At 41.9% G+C, this 21,069-nt stretch overlaps 1 protein-coding gene across 1 annotated transcript in view; it reads right to left on the reverse strand.

The window, feature by feature from the left end:
* Window positions 1-2,095: 2,095 nt before the first annotated feature.
* LOC138358420 (uncharacterized) overlaps window positions 2,096-21,069 on the reverse strand; it is a 115,640-nt gene continuing 96,666 nt past the window's right edge. The window contains exons 5-6 of the mRNA XM_069316253.1: window positions 9,080-9,122; window positions 2,096-2,295 (exon numbers count right to left, since the gene is read on the reverse strand). Coding sequence (XP_069172354.1) covers window positions 2,188-2,295; window positions 9,080-9,122 — 151 coding nt within the window. The 3' untranslated portion in view covers window positions 2,096-2,187. The remainder of the gene's footprint in view (window positions 2,296-9,079; window positions 9,123-21,069) is intronic.

A 21,069-nucleotide genomic window follows, 5' to 3' on the forward strand; every position in this document is an offset into this window, starting at 1 on the left:
CCAACAGATGGCGGCCTTTTTAAAAAAAAGCATGTTTTTTCCAGTCACAGGTAAGGCATGTATAAAGTAGGTATACAAAAAAGACGCGCCTATTCGAATGCAACGTTGTGTCAAAATTTCAAAGCAATCGGTAAAGTAGTTTCGAAGATTTTTCTCACATGAAAAAAGTATGGAAAACACAATTTTTTTAAACATGCTTTTTTACTGTCACAGACGTGACATCTATATTGTATGGATATAAAAACCTGCTCGGATGCGAATGGAACGTTGTGTGAAAATTTCAAAGCAATCGGTGAAGAACTTTCGGAAATTAGCGATTATGAACAAACGAACATTTTCATCTTTATTTATATAGACACTAGCAGTACCAGACCACGCGTTGCTGTAGCTCAGCAACGCATGTGCTTTGCTGAAATATAAGAAATCACTAAAATCACTGTTCCCATCACTGAAATATGAGAAAAACAGTTAAAAAATTTAATTAAAATATGAAAAGATATAAAATTAAACAATACTCATGAAATGAATGGTGTGGTAAACAACACAGCTCAATTCCAACGCAATTCACATAAAATAATTAAATCAAAATGAAAATAAATCAAAATCTATGAAAAATCAGTTTATCAATGCAATCAGAGACCTTGAAATGGAATTGTAACATATCTAGCATTGCATGTATGTTGCTCTTACATGCAACAGATGGCGCTATTTTTCAAGGAAACCACAGTTTTACCTGTCACAGGTGTGGCATCTATACTTATACTTACGAAATGAACGGTATGGTAAACAACACAGCTCAATTCCAACACAATGTCACACAAAATAATTCACTAAAAAATAAAATAAATCAAAATCGATGAAAATAAAATTTATCAATGCAATCGGGAACATTGACATTGAATCCGTGATATATTTAGTATAGTGTGCATGTTGCCATTATGTGCAGATGGCGCTGTTTAAAAAAAAAATGTTTTTTTCCTGTCACAGGTCAGGCACGTATATAGTAGGCATATAAAATGACGCGCCTATTCGAATGCAACGTTGTCAAAATTTCAAAGCAATCGGTAAGGATTTCCCTCACATGAAACACATAGTTTTCAGAAAAAGCAGGTTTTGTTACCGTCACAGACGTGACATCTATATAGAATGCACATAAAAACCTGGCCGGATGCGAACGAAACTTTGTTTGTAAATTTCAAAGCAATCGGTAAAGAATATTCGGAGATTAGCGATTTTGAACAAAACATTTCCATTTTTATTTATATAGACTAGCAGTACCCGGCTACGCGTTGCTGTGGCTCAGGAACGCATGTGCATTGCAGAGCCACAGCAACCTTCCCTGTCCTCCAGTCCTTCTGTTACGGCCACAATGGGTCACAACCGGGTTATTTTCTGGTGGTACTAAAGTTCTGGTATCCGGCCCCAAGTTAGTAGTGACTTTCAAGGTGTGATCTCGGTAATGCAAGTAAAACACACTGGGGAAGGTGCATTGAATACTACACTCCATTAATTATCAATATATTCATATAAAATCACTTTCCCATCACCTCATTTATAACCCTAGAAGAAGTATTTCTACACTTATTATGTACACAAGTGTCTCTCTCATGGGACACTAAGTGTTCTTCGATGCTCAATCGATGCAGTCTTGTCAGCTTCCGTGTTTCCTCAACACACAGTACCGTCCTCAACCAGTACTGGGAAACACCAACGAGTCTACCCTGGACACGGGCCAGCCTATACACAGTCTCACTAGGTGCTCTCCGTGCACGCCCACAATCACTCTCCAGCCTAGAGCTGGCAGAGAACATCAGCCTCGCGCTGCTGGGCCTCTTCACGTACAAATACAAGGGTAGCGAACCCCTGGCAGGAGCTTCTTGCAACTCACTGGTTACACTCCTCCGTAGCACCTTACTGTCGGTCATCTCTTCCTCTAGCCAGTCCCGGGTACGTCGAATTCTGTCATTGCCACTTCACAGGCAGACTTTGGGACAGGAATTCTTTAGGAATTTTGGGACAAGTTTAATATTTGTGGCTACTGGACAATTTCATGAGAGGGTTTAGTTAGAGAAGAAATGTGATATGCTTCAGAGAATGTACTGAGGATAATTCCTGTGAATGGCTTCAGGTCACAGCGGATCTATTAATAATATATAAGTCAAAACTTCTAAATTTGAAAAATTTAAATTATATACAAACCATTGGCAATAATCCAACCTGGCTTACGAGTTCATGCCATGTAGCTTCAATGTATAAATTAGTGCGTGGGATGCCTTCAATACAAAATGTCTTCCTCTGAAACAAAAGAATACTCACATGTGATCAAAATCTAAGTCAAAATTTGACTATGCTTCACTGCTTTTTAAGCACACAGGAATATGCAATACACTTTGAGAAAGTTAGAAAATAGGCAGACGAAGGACGACAATTTGTAATGTGCTGGAGTTGATTATAGTTGAGGCGGAGCAAGTATATGGGATCAAATGTGTTGGAGTTGATTATAGTTGAGGCAGAGCAAGTATATGGGATCAAATGTGTTGGAGTTGATTATAGTTGAGGCGGAGCAAGTATATGGGATCAAATGTGTTGGAGTTGATTATAGTTGAGGCGGAGCAAGTATATGGGATCAAATGTGTTGGAGTTGATTATAGTTGAGGCGGAGCAAGTATTTGGGATCAAATGTGTTGGAGTTGATTATAGTTGAGGCGGAGCAAGTTTATGGGATCAAATGTGTTGGAGTTGATTATAGTTGAGGCGGAGCAAGTATATGGGATCAAATGTGTTGGAGTTGATTATAGTTGAGGCGGAGCAGGTTTATGGGATCAAATGTGTTGGAGTTGATTATAGTTGAGGCGGAGCAAGTATATGGGATCAAATGTGTTGGAGTTGATTATAGTTGAGGCGGAGCAAGTATATGGGATCAAATGTGTTGGAGTTGATTATAGTTGAGGCAGAGCAAGTATATGGGATCAAATGTGTTGGAGTTGATTATAGTTGAGGCAGAGCAAGTATATGGGATCAAATGTGCTGGAGTTGATTATAGTTGAGGCAGAGCAAGTATATGGGATCAAATGTGCTGGAGTTGATTATAGTTGAGGCAGAGCAAGTATATGGGATCAAATGTGCTGGAGTTGATTATAGTTGAGGCAGAGCAAGTATATGGGATCAAATGTGTTGGAGTTGATTATAGTTGAGGCAGAGCAAGTATATGGGATCAAATGTGTTGGAGTTGATTATAGTTGAGGCAGAGCAAGTATATGGGATCAAATGTGTTGGAGTTGATTATAGTTGAGGCAGAGCAAGTATATGGGATCAAATTCCATAATAATATTTCATAACGGGAGGCCTCACACATATGAACGATATATAGGTAATAATTGTGTCCAAGAAGATTTACCTCACCCCAGTCTTCCTGTCTGTCTGTTTCTGTCACTCTGTTTTCCCTGTTTGTTTTTCTTTTTGTTTGTGTGTGTGTTACTTTCTTTCTGACTCAGATTGTCAGATAATGTCAACAGTAATCTTCTTACATCTTAGGTTTTGTCTATTATGCAAGTGTTTTTATTTAGCATTTCTCTTGTTTAGGTGATGCCATGAGCTTGTCTCATATGCATTTTACGGCCACCTGATTGAAGATGACATGTCAAGCACTTTGTGAGCTTGTTCGCTGCCATACCTACGTATTAAAATTAAAGATTACATCCTTCATACGAGCAGGTGTAAATATTTACCATGTTCGACTGCTGCAAAGGATTCTCAGTTGGCTTCCGGCTGTTTCTAATGAGAAGGTCAGTGGCCTTCTTTTGTTTATAGTATATGATAATGTCTAAGTTTAGGTGAGGACTTGTGCTTTTTACTCTTTTACAGATTATTTTTTTTCATTATTCTTTCCTCTTTCTTATATCCGCTGTGCATGGTGGATTTGTAATATAATTTTAGTGAAGGTGTTGTGGTTTCTGTTCATGGTTCTGGGTTGTACTACAGGTCCAGGTGTCGTCTTAAAGTATCTCTTGGTTAGTGTTTTCCTCATGGTTACTATAACCATTGTTCACCAGTACTTGTGTTATCCTTTCTAACGTCCTATTCACTTTGCTCCATTCAGAGCAGTGGGTAAGGGCTCGACGAGTATAAGTGTTGAGAAAACTGGCTTAATATCTAACCTCACTCCTACAGTTTAGGCATAATCCTATGTTCGTGGCTTGGCAATATTCGCATGTACTTAGAGATGCTGCTACTGTTGTTTTTAACACGTCTAGGAATGGCAGACTGTCATTTTTACTATTTTCATGTATAAATTGGAGTCCTGACTCTCTCTCTAGACGGCTTTTTAGAACAATTAGTTCTTCTAGGTCTTTTACTATTACGAATATATCATCGACATAACGGCAGTATGCAATCGGATTTTGTCTGCAACTGAAGACTCTTTCCTCGACGGTTCCCATGTAAGAATTAGCAAATATCGCTCTTAGGGGGGAGCCCATTGATACTCTATCTACCTGTAGATACATGTTACCTTGCGAACTGATAAAAGGAGCTTCCTTTGTACATGCCTCGAGAATGCTCTTCTAGTGTTGCTTGGGTATGTCTAATTTAGGGGTGATCTTGTCTCTGTATACTCTGTCCAGGATCATTTCTATGGTGGTATCGACCGGGACGTTGGTAAATTGGGATTCAACGTCCAGTGAAGCAGTAATTACCTCGGGCTATGTAGTCTTGATTATTCTTATGAAGTCTGCTGATGATTGCAAATTGTCATTTCTTGGAGTGTATGTAGGTAGACGTTCGTTTAGTCTTTCGCAAGTTGGAAAATTGGGATTGGTATCTGATGATTGGGCGTAGTGGGTTACCTGGTTTATGGGTTTTAACACTGCAAAATGCATACGCAAGGCCATAGTCGCATTGGAGTTTAGTGAGGTGAACTTCACTTCTCTTCATTGATTGCCGTGATAGTTTTGGTCACTTTGTGTTTAAGGTCTTCCAAAGGGTTCCTCAGGATTCGCTGAAGTTTAGTGTCGTCATTCTTCATCATGTAGCTGGATTAATTTATATATTCTTCGGTTGGTATCAACATATATGCTCTTGACCCCTCTATGCCCCTTGGTGTGTCCAGTAGTATATCCACTCAACCAAAAAACTGTACAAAAGTATTGGAACACGTCTGACTTTTAAATCCAATTTCCCGACAGCGCTCATGACTAATTTGGCCACAGATATATCATCAAATCACTTCGTCATGCTGTGGCCGCATGAGTAACATTTTTGTGTCAAGATTGAACGGTCCCCAATCCAGCACGCATCAGGAAACTCTTTGGACTCTTGACCCCCTGAAGGATTTGAACCTGGTCAGCCTCCAGGGAGTGGTTGGACACTCCCAACTTTCAACACAACCACATAGCCGAACGCCAGATCTTGGGAATCTGGAATGGGGCTCGAGTGGAGCGCCTAACCCCCTCACCAATCTCACTTTCACAAACAGTGTCCTGAGCCACGGAGTGCATCCTTGGTAGGCGCTTTATGATGATGTATTTCAGTTTTAGGAATAAAGAACCACCCCACAACCAATAAGCACATCAGAATAGACATCAGATTTTGGTCATGGAGGCCAAACCCCTTCGACACACCATGTCCCTTGGCATGTCCAGTACTATAAGAGTTTTCTGATGCACGATGGTTTGGGGACAATTTAATCTTGATGCACAAATGTTACTTATGGAGCCCCCGGCATGCTGAAGTAATTTGATAATATATCTGAGCCCAAAATACTCACGTGCGCTGTCAGGTATTGGGGTTAAAAGTCAGACGACTTTCCAGTACTTTTGTAGAGTCTGTTGGGTGAACGGATATAGTACTGGACACGCTAGGAGGCATGGAGGTCCTGGCTGACCGAGTTTGAATCCTTCATGAGGTCAAGAGTTTTCTGATGTAAGTTGGCTTGGGTACCTTTCAAGCTTGACGCATATCTATTGCAAGCAACAAAAACGTAAGCAATAAAATGTTATTTAAGAAGACCAGCCATGAGCCATAAGCTGCGGACCACAAAAGAGGGATCAAATAACTCTCTCAACTACACGTTGATATAAAGCAAAGATTTGTTTAAGTTTAGCAGCATCAGATAAAATAAATCTAACAAAAAAGTTAAAAACCTAATTTCAAAACGTTAACAATTTAAAAAGACAGCAATATAAGGAAAATGACAAATTAAATACATAAAACAGAGAAACGCCAAATTTCGACTTAGTAAGTGGTCAATCAATATAGTAAATCTAAATTATTTTGGTTTGGGATCGAGCTTAAGGCCCATCAACCTCTGGAGGGTTACTAAAGCCAGCACAACTGAATATTGACCAACCCGCAAGAATACTTTAATCCTCAACATAGTCCAGGACAAAAGTAAACTCAGTGAGTATACACTGAGAAGTGGTTTACACTTATCGGTGTACATATCCCCTGTGGGCATCATGGCCTGTTATTAAGCCATTTAATGTTATCAAGTGAACAACTAATGCATACTGACCAACCAGCAAGAATACTTCGGCTCTGGATGTAATCTACAGCCAGAGTAAACCCTCGCCACATACACATAGAGAAACAGGTTACATCTCTCGGTGTATATCCTTTGTTACACATATTAATTACAAACACACATTCCAAAAATACAAAACAAAATACAATGGTACAGGAAAGTGTTATAAAGTATCACAATATAAATTATATTAAACAAAATGTCAAATTTAGAAACAAATTTCAGTCTCAAACAATGCATAAATGATTAATGCACAATAGCTTCCACAAAAAAAAATAAACACACGCAACACACAAAGTAGGGGGGGGGGGTTCCCACCTTTTCATATCTCTATCCACCTGTCCATCAGTTTATGCATCCATCAATCCATTTATCCATCTAAGTGTCCATCATCATGGAACTATCTATCCACCCATCTATTTACCCCACTATTTATTCAACTACCTACCAATTTATCCATCCATATATGTATATATATACATTTATGTATTTATATATCTGTCTTTTCAGCCATCTATCTCTCCTTCTATCATCCACCTATTCAGCAATCAATCAATCCATTCATCTGTCTGTTCATCTATCCTTCTATCCATCCACCTATTCATCAATCAATCAATCCATTCATCTGTCTGTCCATCTATATAACTTTCCATCTATCCATCCATATTTCTATCCAACAACCTGTGGATTCATCTATTCATCTATCCATCTATTTATCCCATTATCAACTGAAATTTAATATCCCTCTCTCGTCTATCCATTTATTTATTTATCCATATATCTATCCATATAATTATCCATATTTTCATCCATCTATCTATCCATCTCCATTCCATTCACCAGAGCTATAGAGACTTGAATCGTGGACTACACGTATGTGCAGCAGAAGCTCTATCGACTGAGCTATTGAGTAGTCTTAATAAGGAAAGTTATTTCCACGGAAGAGTGGATGATATTTTATCTATCGAACTATTCATTCAACATTTCCTTTATCCATCCATGTATCCTTCCATAAATATAGATTGGGTTGAATCTTTATCCCTCTCTGTCACTGACTCTATGTCTTTGTTTCTGTATGTGTATCTCTCTGTCTCTATCTTTGTCTGCCCCAATATCTGTCTGTTTTCCTATCTTATAAAAAATATAATTGTCTAATATGTGGGTGAGAGCTATGTAGTGTGAACTACTACAAAATAGAATACACACCCCATTACTCTGAGAAAGGCACGTGGCTTGGGAAACCTCTGACTCTGAAGACAATCTCTTTTATGGGAGTAAGGGCCAATTATGAACATCAGGAAATTTAGGTTAGTTTTCCCGAAATCAGTGTATAATGGTGTATTTGAAAAATGATTTTTTTTTTAATTTATTTTGAAAATATTTAGCAGTGTGGGTGGCAGGCAGTGACAAAAATTGTCGAAGGAGTCTGAATGTGGCACTAGCATGCCATTCACTTTTGAATTCTGGGGACCCCGAACAGCCTATGTTCATCCTATACCCCATACCATTCATTCTTCCAATTTGGGTGAGGCTAGACCCAGGTGTCTGACGTCCAATCTCTCTTTTAGGTATAGATAAGTGAAAAATAAAACTCTAAACGTTAAAGGGGTAAACTAAAGGAACTGGGCTTATATATAAACTCTGCACAGTTCTTACACAGACGAGGTGCTTTTATCGAACGAAGGACGAAATTGTAAACAAAGACTTCAATATGATTACCCAAAACTTTGAAACCAGTCTCACAGAGAGGATGAATCTCTCTCCAAGAATTATTTTAAATATCAGAGAGCATTGGTTTAGATAAAGGCTGACCAGTTCCTAAAGATACTCTGGTGTGCTCCAACATCCTTAACATGAAATTTCTAAAAGAACTACCAACATATCTAGCTTTATCGTTAGAACACACCATATGGAGGAGGAACATACAAACTGTTAGAGCAAACAAACACAAGTAGGAAGAACGGATAATGTAACTCGATTGTTGCATCGTCCAATCTGCAATAGCGTGCAATATGACTCAGTGTTGCCAACTCAGTTTTCAGTTTTACATAAACAAAAACGTGAAAAACATCTAAAAAGATCGAGCTTTTCCAGATATACATCTAAAATTAATATGTTACCTATTATCAATCCTCCAGCACATTTTATGAAAATATAAGTAATACCACTAAAATCTAATTAAATAATGAAAACTAATAATGCTATTAACGTTGATATTTTTACACAAAGCAAACCTAAACAAAAATTCTGTTGTCATCATTGTGAAATTAAGATTGTCAAGAGGAATGTCTGTTGTGAAAACGTAATATATCAATATATAACATATTACATGATAATGTGTATGAATAAAAAGGGATGATTTTAAAAGAAACTTGGCCTAGGGTTAATAATATTGATACAAATATATAATAAGAATAAAGCAAACCATTAAAGTGAGTCATATAATTAATGAATGATCACCATGAAAGACTTCCCAGGATAAATAACTATTGTTAACCTTTGACATGGATAATAAATAAACAATTATTACAAATGTTAACAAACAGCTCAATGACTTACTAAACGCTTCCAAGTTATGATATCTTCAACTTCCAACCAATTCCTGAAAAGAAAAAGAAAAATCAAATATCTCTGGCTCTCTCCTTATATATAAGTTTTTCTCTTTCTCTCCATCAAATATATATATATTTATATATATATATATATATATATACATATATATATATATATATATATATATATATATATATATATATATATATATATATATATATATATATATATATATATATATATATATATATTTAATTATGACTATGATTCACTTAGAATGCTATTAATATTAGTAATAAATCTTCATGTTTATAACGTTTACCTAACATTAGTGCATTAGAAGCTTGAACCTAGAAACTCTTATTTGATGAGCATTGGTGTTGAGTGAACAAGTTTAAAATGCGAATGCCATAGAATGAATGATTGCTGATGGACTGTTGCTTTAGAAAATGGTCTCATACGAAATTTTCAGAATGTTACACATAACATTAAGGACTCAAGATAACTCAAGATAACACTAAAATCTCTCTCGTGTTAAAGACTCTCATGTACTGACCAGTGCAATAAGAACTTTGTTTTCTCGCACAGGTTTCTACCTTGTCCAGCACTCAAGTGAGTGATATGGGTGAGGTAATACTAGGAAGTAGTGCAGAATGAAAATAGGTTTGTGCTTCTGCTTCAATTAACGTTTCGCAACAGCTGATGTCGAAAAGGTAAAAAGGATATCTTAATGATGAAAGTTTCTTGGCTGCTGGGGGAAGAAATTACCAGTAGGATTTGTGTTATTTATTTTAGTTATTATTATTGATTTGTTTATTAAACTACTTATATTTAATTTGCTATTAAAGAATTTCTTTAGATAGTGGACTGAATAGGTTTAATTTGAACCCACTAGAAACCTCCTTCACAAACTTATAGGGTTTATTGTAGAATGTTTTACTAAATCAAACTGATTGATTTATAAAATTTATTACTACGGGTTATTCTAATGTTTAACTCCTATTACTTGCCAAAAGCTAAGCTGTCGTTGTAGAATGTATCCTGGTTAACAAGCAAGAAACATGTCCTCAGTGAACTCGGTCTCCACTCAGACCGTCTGGTAATGGCGTCCCTGTGTGTTGTGTGATTAACCCGTCCAGTTGTTATCTCATGCGGTCACAACTTCACCTGCCAGAATCTTACAGTGTAAAAATTTCTAACAACATCTATCCTGCAGATATGACATAAGAATGGTTATTAGTTTATAGTAATATCACAGTCAGGAAGGAGTCAGCTAGATCAACCGTTCCTTGTGTGACTGGGCCTCTCCTCTCCTCAGTGCCTGGTGGGCTAGATACATATATGTAGGAGGAGTGTGGGAGGGAGCCGTGGAGCCCCGGTACACTACGCTGCACTCCTCAGTTCTGCAATAGTCGCCTGTCTGTCAAGACGTGAATTTCTAAGCTGCCGGATACAACTAGACTTTCCGCCTAACGCGACGTTAATTAATGTCTCATCATCCGTCTAATTTCATCTAGCGCATTTCACTGCAAAATCCGGTTTGCGTTAGTTGATATTCATCTTAGATACAAGTGATTTAAGAAAAGAGGAAAGTGCCCACCACGCGATCACTGCAGAAGCAACGTGACTGCCTAGTATTACTATCTGTGGTTATCGTGAGCATCCGTCTGCCTAATGCCATGAGGCAGGTTTGATAGTGCTAACGTAATTAGTTATTGATTGTTATTTTCTGTGTGGCAGTGTTAACATAATTACTCATTGATTGTTACTGTCTGTGTGACAGAGGGATTAACATAATTAATTGAAAATTTGATTTGATTGAAGTCCTAGGGACAAGTGTCCCTTGGACACTTGCCCGCCGGTGGACACTCCCACCGCCGGTTACGGTGGCAGGAGAAAGGCCACTGGGACACACGTCTCTTAAGAGTACGCGGTTTGTTACCAATAACAGAAGACCAACAACTCTGCCAGCGGGTAAGGATGGAGGCATGAATAACTGGGTAAATGTCGGAATAAGGAATACTTTTACGGGAGATGGCACAAGCGCGGATAGATTCTTTAGTGGCAGCATCCGCACGCTCATTTAAAGAGACACCAACATGGCTGGGAACCCAGCAAAATGCAATTGACTTAAATCTACTGGAGAAAAGAAACAGCCAATGTTGAATCTTGACAACCACCGGGTGGACTAGATTAAAGGACCCTAAAGCCATGAGGGCACTACGAGAGTCAACTACCACCACAAAGGAGGATTGACACCGGGAAAGCAGGAGACGAAGAGCATAGAGAATAGCATAAAGTTCTGCTGTGAAGATGCTAGCCTCCAGAGGAAGGCGACACATATAAGTGTGGTCAGGAAAAGCAACAGAGTAGCCAACACCGTCAGCAGACTTAGACCCATCGGTGAAGATGGGAACGGAGTGGGAGTGAGAAGAAAAGTTCTCAAGGAAGAGGCGTTTCAGAACTGTAGGAGGGGTAAAAGCTTTAGTGATGCGGGTCCAGAGAAGTAAAAAATTTGGGAAGGGGGACCCTCCATGGAGGTAAGGAAGGAACAATACGAGGAGAAACATTGGTAATATGAGCTGAAAGAGAATGCTGTAAGCGAGACAAACGGACAGAAAGAGGGAGGAGGTGAAGAGGAACAGGAACTACAGGAGGGGTAAAAGTCAAAGCACGATAGAGGCGAGAGTGAGGATGCTGTAAGGATCACGCAAGATAGAGAAGACTGTAGCGATCACGGTGATCCTGGAGAGACAGAAAGCCAGTGTTAGCGTACAAGCTGAGGGCAGGAGTTGAACGAAAAGCACCAGAGCTGAGGTGCAACCCAGTATGGTGCAAAGGATCAAGATGGCGAAGAGTGGAAGGAGAAGCAGAAGAGTATGCTATGCAGGGCAACCATAATCGAGTTTAGACAGGAAGTGAGAGGAATGCAAATAGAGAAGTGTGCGCCTATCCGCTCCCCAAGAAGTATGGGACAAAACCTTTAAGTAGGTTAAGGGCCTTAAAGCATTCAACATGGAGGTAAGAAACATGGGGCGACCAAGACAAACGAGTGTCAAGGAATAACCCCAAAAGCTTCGCGGAATCTTTGTACTCAAGGGGATGACTATAAAGTGACAAAGAGGGACGAAGAACGACCCGCTTCCGAGTAAAAGTCATGGCACAAGTCTTAGTGCTAGAGAACTTGAAGCCATGACCGGTGGCCCAAGACGACACGGCATCAATCGCAAGTTGAAGCCGCCGTTGACGGAGAGGCGAATCATCACCCGGACAGCAAAGAGTAAGATCGTCAACATAAAGAGCAGAGAAGATGCCAGAAGGAAGGGAGGAAAGGAGACCATTGAGGGCAACCAGAAAAAAAGTAGTACTCAGAACACTACCTTGGGGCACACCTTCATACTGCCGAAAAGAGGCAGAGAGAGAGAGTGGCACCAAGCCTGACGCAAAAGGTACGACGAGAGAGAAAGCTTTGAAGGAAGAGAGGGAGATTACCACGAAGGCCAAAAGAACGAAGTTGGGACAGAATATGGTATCTCCAAGTCGTGTCATAAGCCTTTTCCAGGTCAAAAAGAACAGCAACAACGGAGGTCTTCGCAGCAAAAGCAGTACGAAAATAGACATCCAAGTTCACCAGGACATCAGTCGTGCTGCAGCACTTGCGAAAACCAAATTGAGAAGGAGAGAGGTGGCGATGGTGTTCCAAGAACCACATCAGACGGACAGTTACCATACGCTCAAACAGCTTGCAAACACAACTCGTGAGAGTTATAGGGCGGAAGTCCGTAGGGGACGTACCGAGAGACCCTGGTTTCCGAATAGGGAGTACAACGGCATCGAGCCAGTCCTCAGGGACGGACGACGACTCCCAGACCTGGTTATACAGACTCAGTAAATACTGAGACGTGCACGGAAGGAGATGGCGAAGCATCTCATAATGAACGTCATCCGAGCCCGCCGCCGTAGATCCGCAGAGGGGCCAGGGCAGACTGAAGTTCAGAAAGAGAGAAAGGATCGTTATAGGGAAGGCGGAGATGAGTGCGGAAATCTAAAGAATAAGATTCAAGAACAGGCTTACGAAGAAGGAAGGATTGAAGAAGATGAGAACCTGAGCTAACAGAAGAAAGTGGGAACTCAGTTTGGTCGTGACCTTCACTGGATCCGCCACAAGAGTACCACGGAGGTCGAGAACCGGCGAGACATCTGGAACGAACTTGCCCGCAATCTTGTGGATCTTCTTCCAGATCTGCAGCAGAGGAGTATCGGACGTAATGGTGGAAACATAAGATTTCCAACTCTCACGTTTAGGTGTATGGATGGTCCTACGGGATACCACACTTGCCTTCCGAAACAGAATAAAAAAATCAGTCGTCTGCCGGCGGCGGTGCCTCTTTCAGGCTGCATGCTTACAGCAGACAGCCCGAGCACAGTCCGCATTCCACCAGAGAACGCACTTCCATGTGCCCCAGGAGGAAGAGCAAGGGATAGAGCTGAGGGCAGCGTTGAAGACAGTGTCATAAAAAAGGAGGGCGCGAGGAAGAGGCAGAGAGGAGAGGTCAGAGAGAGTAGCACGGAGGGTGAATAGGTACCAGTCAGCCTTGGCAAACTGCCACCTAGGGAAGGAGAGGGGAGGGTAGAAAGAGAAAAAGGAAACGAGGATGGGGAAATGATCACTGTTATGGAGGTCATCAAGAACCTGCCACGTGAAATCTAAGTAAAGGGACGACGAGTAGAGAGAAAGATCAAGACAGGAAAGGGTGCGAGTTCCAGAGTCCACATGAGTGGGCTCACCAGAATTCAAAAGAGATAGAGAAGAAGCGAGGACGAACGGTTCGAGAAGACTGTCTCGTGGGTTTGTCAGAACATCACCCCAGAGGGAATGTCGACAGTTGAAATCACCCAAAAGGAGCACCGGCTCTGGCAAGGAGTCCAGGAGGTGCTTAAGATCAGGAAGAGAAAGCAGAACATTTGGAGGGAGATAAATGGAACAGACTATATACCATTTACCCACAAAAACACGGGCAGCAGAACAATGGATAGGTGACGGAAGAAGTAGGGGGACGAAGGGAATATCAGATCGAATTAAGAGAGCAGTAGAGTTACGGGCCCCAGCAAGAGCTGGGGGGGGGGGGAAGAAAGGAATAACCACGAAAGTGACCAGGACGAGCACCAACCATGGGTTCCTGGAGACAAACACAAAGTGGTGTAAACTGTGTAATTAGAAGTTGGAGTTCATGGAAGTTGGCATAAAATCCACGAATATTCCACTGAAGAATAGACATTATCAAAGAGAAAGGACAGTAACAGAGAACAAGAAAGAAATAAAGGTATAGAAGAACACAGTTTATTAAAGAATCTCAGGATCAGGGTCGGCAAAGTCAGGGTTAGGGGGCGTGGGTAAACTTAGTAAGGATAGAGGGAAGGGAGCAAGAGGACAGGCCAGAGGCGGACTGACGGGGTCTGCAGGGGGAGGAGGCAACTGAGAGAGGCAGGCAAGGACAGCTGGAGAAGGGGGGGCAGAAGGCAGGGAGTGCGCCTCAGCAAGGGCAGCAATCGAGAGGGAATCGGGGGCGAAAGAAACCTCCATATCTGGGATAGGGGGTTCGACCACTGAAATTGAAGGGGATGTAGTGACAGAGTCAGAGGGACGGGGTGAGGAAGAGAGCGAAGCCTTCTTACCCTCTGTAGAGGAAGAAGGAGAGGAGCCAGGCTTACGTTTCTGACTCGAAGAGACAGGCGTTCCAGTAACAACGTACCGGGCGACAGACTCAATGGTCTCAGCAGGAGAAGAGGAACGGGAGTGAATAACACGAAGATTGTTGGGAGGATGATGGATATCAGCCTGGACAGACAGGTGGCGTCGAATGTCAAGAGACTAGGGGGAGGGTCGGGAAGAAAGAGTGGGGGGAGATGGGGAAGAAGACAAAGGAGATATGGTGGACTGGGTAGGAAGGGGGGAAACCCCAGATGGAGAACCAGGAGGGAGGCCATCTGGGACAGGAGGCAAAAGAATAGGGGAGAAGGTGGTGGGTGTGGTCGGGTTTAAGGCCTGGAAACGGTTGTGAGACTGAGGAAGACGGGAAGGACGAGGAGAGGTAGAACGCAACACGCGAGCGTAGGATACGCCCCCGAAAGGGGTGAGACGACGAACTTGGCGTCTCGCTTCAGGAAAAGACAGACGATCACGGTGCTTCAAGTTGAGGACGGCTTCTTCGAGTTTGTAGTGTACACACGAGCTTGAGAAGCTAGGGTGGGCCTCACCGCAATTGAGGCAGTTAGCCTGGGAAGAAGTGCACTCGGATTTAGAATGACTATCGTCTCCACACATGGGGCATAGATACACAGTACTGGTGCATTTGAGGACACCGTGCCCGAACTTCCAACACTTATTGCAAAGTCTAGGAGAGGGAATGTACAACGGAGCATCTGGCACCAGCAAGAATAATAGAGGGCGGAAGGGTCTTACTATCAAAGGTGATTTTTACAACTCGAAGGGGCTGACGGCGACGACCACGAGGGGGTCGAGTAAACGTGTCCACCTGGAGGACAGAATGGCCTTGGGCTTCGAGGATATGTTTAATATTCTCATGGCAATCTTTGAGGTCCCGAACACCAGTTGCAACATGGTGTGGGAGGAGTACAGTGCCAACACTGGCATTTAACCGAGCGTTTTTGGAGACCCGAACAGGGGTCTCTCCAATGCAGGACAAAGCGGCTAAGCGAGTAGCTGCATCCTGAGGAGCAGCGATGACACGCGTACCATAACTGGTGGAGCCAAAAGTAACAGAGGCATCTACTGAATCAACACGGTGTTTATGGAGGGAAAAATCGTCAGGAGGAGTAGAATCCAGATGGTGGAGATCAAAGTATTTAGCCCACGTAGCGGTCCAAACAAGGCGTTGTAAGTAGTATTACGGGAAGGGATCGTGCGAGTGCGGCCGTGGCGGGAACGGCGTTGAGAACCCCCAGAGAGGGGGGGGGGTAAAAGGCGCAGTAGTCACAATGAGAGACGAAGCCGTGCCAGGGGACGAGGTGGTCACCACTGGGGGCTGGGGTCGACCCTACCGCAGAGGAGGGAGGGGAGCTGAGGGGAGTAGTCAGGTCGTCGGGGCCCAATGCAGCAGGGGCTACAGAGCCTGGTCTTCCAACACAGTCCGACTCGGGGGCTTGGTCGCCCACCCCACCAGCCTGAGAAAGTACAAGGGAAACATTATCAGCAATGAAAACGAGGGAAAACTTTCATTCACGAATGTGCCCCCACACCCACCATGGAGCCACAATTGGAGGCAGGACACCCGACAGGAAGCTATCGCCGATCTTGCCTGGGACCTCTAGGGGTGCGTCGTGAGTATACGCCCCACAAACACCACGTTAAGAACCGTGAGTCCGTCGAGAGCGGGTTCAGTGACGAAAGGGGGATTGACAATAAAAGGTTCCCCTCGCTCGAGACTTTGGGTACTACAGTTCTACGGGTGCAAGAGTATGCCTCCTCAAACACCCGGGCATCAAAACAAAAGATGGTAGAAAGAATAATCAAAACAGGCAAAAGGTCGGCAGGAAATGACAATTTGATAGGAGAAGAGGGGGGAGAAAAATGTAACACAAGGAAAAGGAAAAGGGGTCTGGCAAAATTGGTAAAGGCAGCAGCAGGAGCATAAGGCTGTAAAAGGACAGTGGACTGACCCATGGAGCATCACACTCCGGCAGCTGCCCACCAAGCCCCCTCACGGCGGCAACGGGCCAGACAGTGAAGGGGTGTCTCTTTAGAAACGCGGAGTTGAAACATTGAAAGGAATGGGGAAGCAAATGATAGGGGAAAGAGTGCAGAGAAATGAAACAAAAAAACAAAAATCTAAAAAAATTAGTAAACATTCAATGTTTTACTAAAGCTAAATATATTGTGTTGTCATAAAATTCTTCTCACTCGGCTGGTGTTATCTAAAGCACGAACATGGCTGGATATAAGGCTCTTGGCCTTCAGGTCCCATTAGAACACTATACCACTGCTGTTAGTAAGGCTTTCCCTAAAGTATTCCCCCCCCCCCCGATTGCTAAAATCAACAATTGCAAGCAGACAAACGGTGGATGTATTACCTGTGAATTCTGGGGTCAATAATATGTTTACAGACACCTATCTGGAATTTATCACAAAGGTGTGAAAGGTCAGCTGGTGGATTTAACATCTCTTGCTTTGGATTTGTCTATCGGTCTAACTGAAGAAGAAGGAATAACACTTTTAGGAGATACTAAAAACATCTCGTTAGTGAATGGATTGTCGGAAACACTATTCAAATCCGCTATTTGTGTATTTAAACAAAACAGTAGTTGAAACCAGCTCATAATTCTCATTTTGGTTGTACGTAAAGTTACTATCTACGATTTAAGGGTGTAAGGCTACGCGCCATGATAAGCTGTACCAGTTTTTTAATCGTGTTGATCCTGGCAAAATTGAACCTGGATATTTCACTAATGCTTCGGTTCGAAAGAAACAGCGGATGGCTGATATGAAAACAAGCGGTGTAAATACTTGCTTCAAACTAATGTTGGATGTCACATCAGTTAGTGAATACATTTTGGATAATGTAGACATTAGGGTGCGCCTCGAACTTCAACCCGATAAATGGCTTGTACTCAGTGATAATGAACAAGCAAATCTTAAATATAATATCAAGTCTACATGTGTATGGAGTTGATAGGGTATTGCCTTGTCCTGAAGGATTAATAGACATAATTGCTACGTCCTTTTTCCTATTAATAGACATAGTTAATAGTTGCTAAGGGCTATTTGGCCATTGTCACCCACAGGTGCATAACAAAAAAAGATTTTTATACTAAACCTGTTAATTTATGTTCTCTGATCATGGAAAAAAATCGTAGGTGGCATATTTTGCCTGTTATAGGGCGGGAAAGTCTGGCAAAAAAATCAGACGCCGACTCATCATGCGTGCCAGACGGTCTGCTCCGCCTCAGCTGTCAGGCAGGAGTGGCCACAAAGAGATAATTACCTAATTATTTCAATGTCGCTGATTTTTTTTTTTTTTCGTTTTTTGCTGTAATATTATTCAATAGTGTGTAGTGTGATATATTTATATAATAAAATGCGTGAATCATCGCTGAACTCAAAATTATGGTGAGCATATTGTTGATTCAATTATGTTCATCAAACAGTGAACAAATACTTTGTCGGTTATTACACTCTATACACAGGTTATATATAAGTATTTGCATATTTTGTTCACCATAACGAACCACTAAGTTGGTATTATGAGTCAAAAAGCAACGAAGAGTGACCGCCACACACCAGCCAGCCACTCACTCCCTCAACTCACTGACTTGCCCACATTCTCCTCCCACAATACAGTTTTTGCTTTTATTCAATATATACAGACGTTATATATAAGTATCTACATGTTTTGTTCACCACAACTGTTCAACAAAGCTGATATAGTTAGTTCAGGCACTAAGAGACGTCGCTACACAGTCAGCTGGCGGCTGTTAGACAACCGCCCTCACACATTCAAGGTCAGACGCAATAAAATTTCTCCCTTAACAATACTGTTTGTGGTGTTATTACCCTATATACACACATTATATATAAGTATTTACAAGTTTTGTTCGCCATAACCGCTCAATTAGTCCGGTATAGTGCCCAAAGAGCATAGTGGCCACCCCTATCCAGCATGATAAATCATGCAGATGTCACCACGTCCCTCACCAAAATGGCTTCTTCCCCACACTCATTTTACTGTTATTATACTATATATACACGTTATATAGAAGTATCTACTTCTGTGTTCACCATAATTAACCACTAAGTTGGCATACTGAGTGGCAGTGGCAGGAAGTGGCAGCCCGCCTTAGTCTGTCACTTGCTCCCTCCATCACCTCACCTTACTCGCCACCATTCTCCTCCCACCATATTGTTTTTGCTTTTATTCACAATATATAGACGTTATATATAAGTATCTGCACGTTTTGTTCACCCATAGCGAACAACAAAGCTGCTATAATGAGTACAGACAGTAAAAGGTGGTCACACAGAGTCAGCAGATAACGCTACATCCCTCCCTACCAAGATTACTCCTCCCACTACGGCCCTAATTAACAAAACAATCCTGTTATTATCAGAATCCTGGTCATTTTGATCACAGTCAGGGGTCTTCTGTAATATTATCATCGCTAAATAATAGCATGAACATATATATTATGGCATTTTTCGGCGATGCTGTGGGTTACAAGCTGAACAGCAGTGCTGTGAGCTCATGCTGCGTGCGCCAGCCTTGGTTGCTCACTCACTACTGAGGCCCTCACACCCGGGAATGTGGCCCACGATTTTTTTTTAAATGGCGTTTGTTTACAAAAGCCCTGATGAAGGTGAGGTGAACCCCGTGTATCCGCGGGTCGAATAAATAATGTGTAGTACTCCATCGTAGTACTAGGACAAGAAATTGAGTGGGTTACCTCTTTTCAATACCTAGGAGTCATAATAGACAATCAGTTGAAATTCACTCAAGAAATTGAATATCTTCGGCAACGCCGAAAGCCAGAAACTCAGTTTTGCGCTCTCTGACCAGTCTTAGAGAGGGTGCATCTCTACCAGTACTCAAAATGTACTACGTTCAAGCAGTTAGGTCACTCATCGACTATGCTGCTCATGCTCTTACATCCCTCAGTGATAACCAGTGGGAGAAACTGGAAGTGTCTCAAAATGGTGCTCTGAGAACAATGCTGGGAGCACCAATATGGACGCGTAGAGAGAACCTTAGAATGGAAACCAATTTACCAGCATTAGAAAACAGGATGAAACAAAGGATAGCCACCATAATAGCAAAACTTACTGGAACAACCGCCAGGCTGTCAATCAGAGACAGCATATAGAGATCCTTTCAGAATTACCTACAGTACAGAACAGGCTCATGGATGGCATATAGAGATCCTTTCAGAATTACCTACAGTACAGAACAGGCTCATGGATGGATAATGTGGTCAAGATTTTAGAGAAAATGGACATGAAATGGACCATTAAAAACAAAGGGGAAGATAGACCATATCAACACTTTCGACAGCCTCCTCCATGGGAAGAACCGAATCTAAAGATAATCATTGAAAGATTACCAGTTAAAAAATCAGCATGTGACCCGTAGAGGCTCAAGGAAGTAATAGAACAACAAATGGAAACTATCTCTAGACCCACAACGCCTCACATCTTCACAGACGGATCAGTTGATCAAGAAAGAGGTTCTGCTGTGGCAGCAGTTTACACTACCAACCATGAAGCTTACTGGAGCATGAATAGTGGGTGCTCAACATTGCAAACAGAATGATATGCCCTGAAGGAGGCAATAAACTATACAATTGAGAATAATTTACATGATGTCATCATTCATACAGACTCTAAATCTTCGCTCCAGGCATTGTTATCCAGTCAGCACAGAGATAATATACAACTCACAGAAATTCAACATATAGGAAAAGATGCACATAATCGAGGGCTGTCAATTACCCTAAATTGGACACCAAGTCATATTGGCATAGAGGGTAATGAAAATGCAGACTCACTAGGAAAAACTGCCACTGCTCTACCTGTTGTACAGGTTCAAATACCTCCAAGTTTCTCACAGATTAAGGAGCAAATCAAGAAGAAAATATTTTTAACTATCAAAAGTCGCCACAGAGCCAAAGTAGCGGAAGGAAGATCCACTGCGATATGGTACGAACAAGACACTGGTTACTCCTCCTTCAAGCCTGGCAAAAGGATATCCAGAGACATTGCAGTAGCCATATACAGACTCAGACTTGGTTACAAGTGCTGCTGGGAGGTAATGAACCCAATAGTTAAAGAGTGTCACATCTATGAAACTGAAGCAGAGGCGCCACTATTACACTACTTACTGGAATGTGAAGCTACTGAACCCCTGCACATCAAACTCAACATTAATCCAACGACAGCAGCTGCATTAGATGCACATTCCACCGCGACTACAATGATTAGGAAAGCT

Source organism: Procambarus clarkii, chromosome 83 (assembly GCF_040958095.1).
Source record: "Procambarus clarkii isolate CNS0578487 chromosome 83, FALCON_Pclarkii_2.0, whole genome shotgun sequence".
Lineage (NCBI taxonomy): Eukaryota > Metazoa > Arthropoda > Malacostraca > Decapoda > Cambaridae > Procambarus > Procambarus clarkii.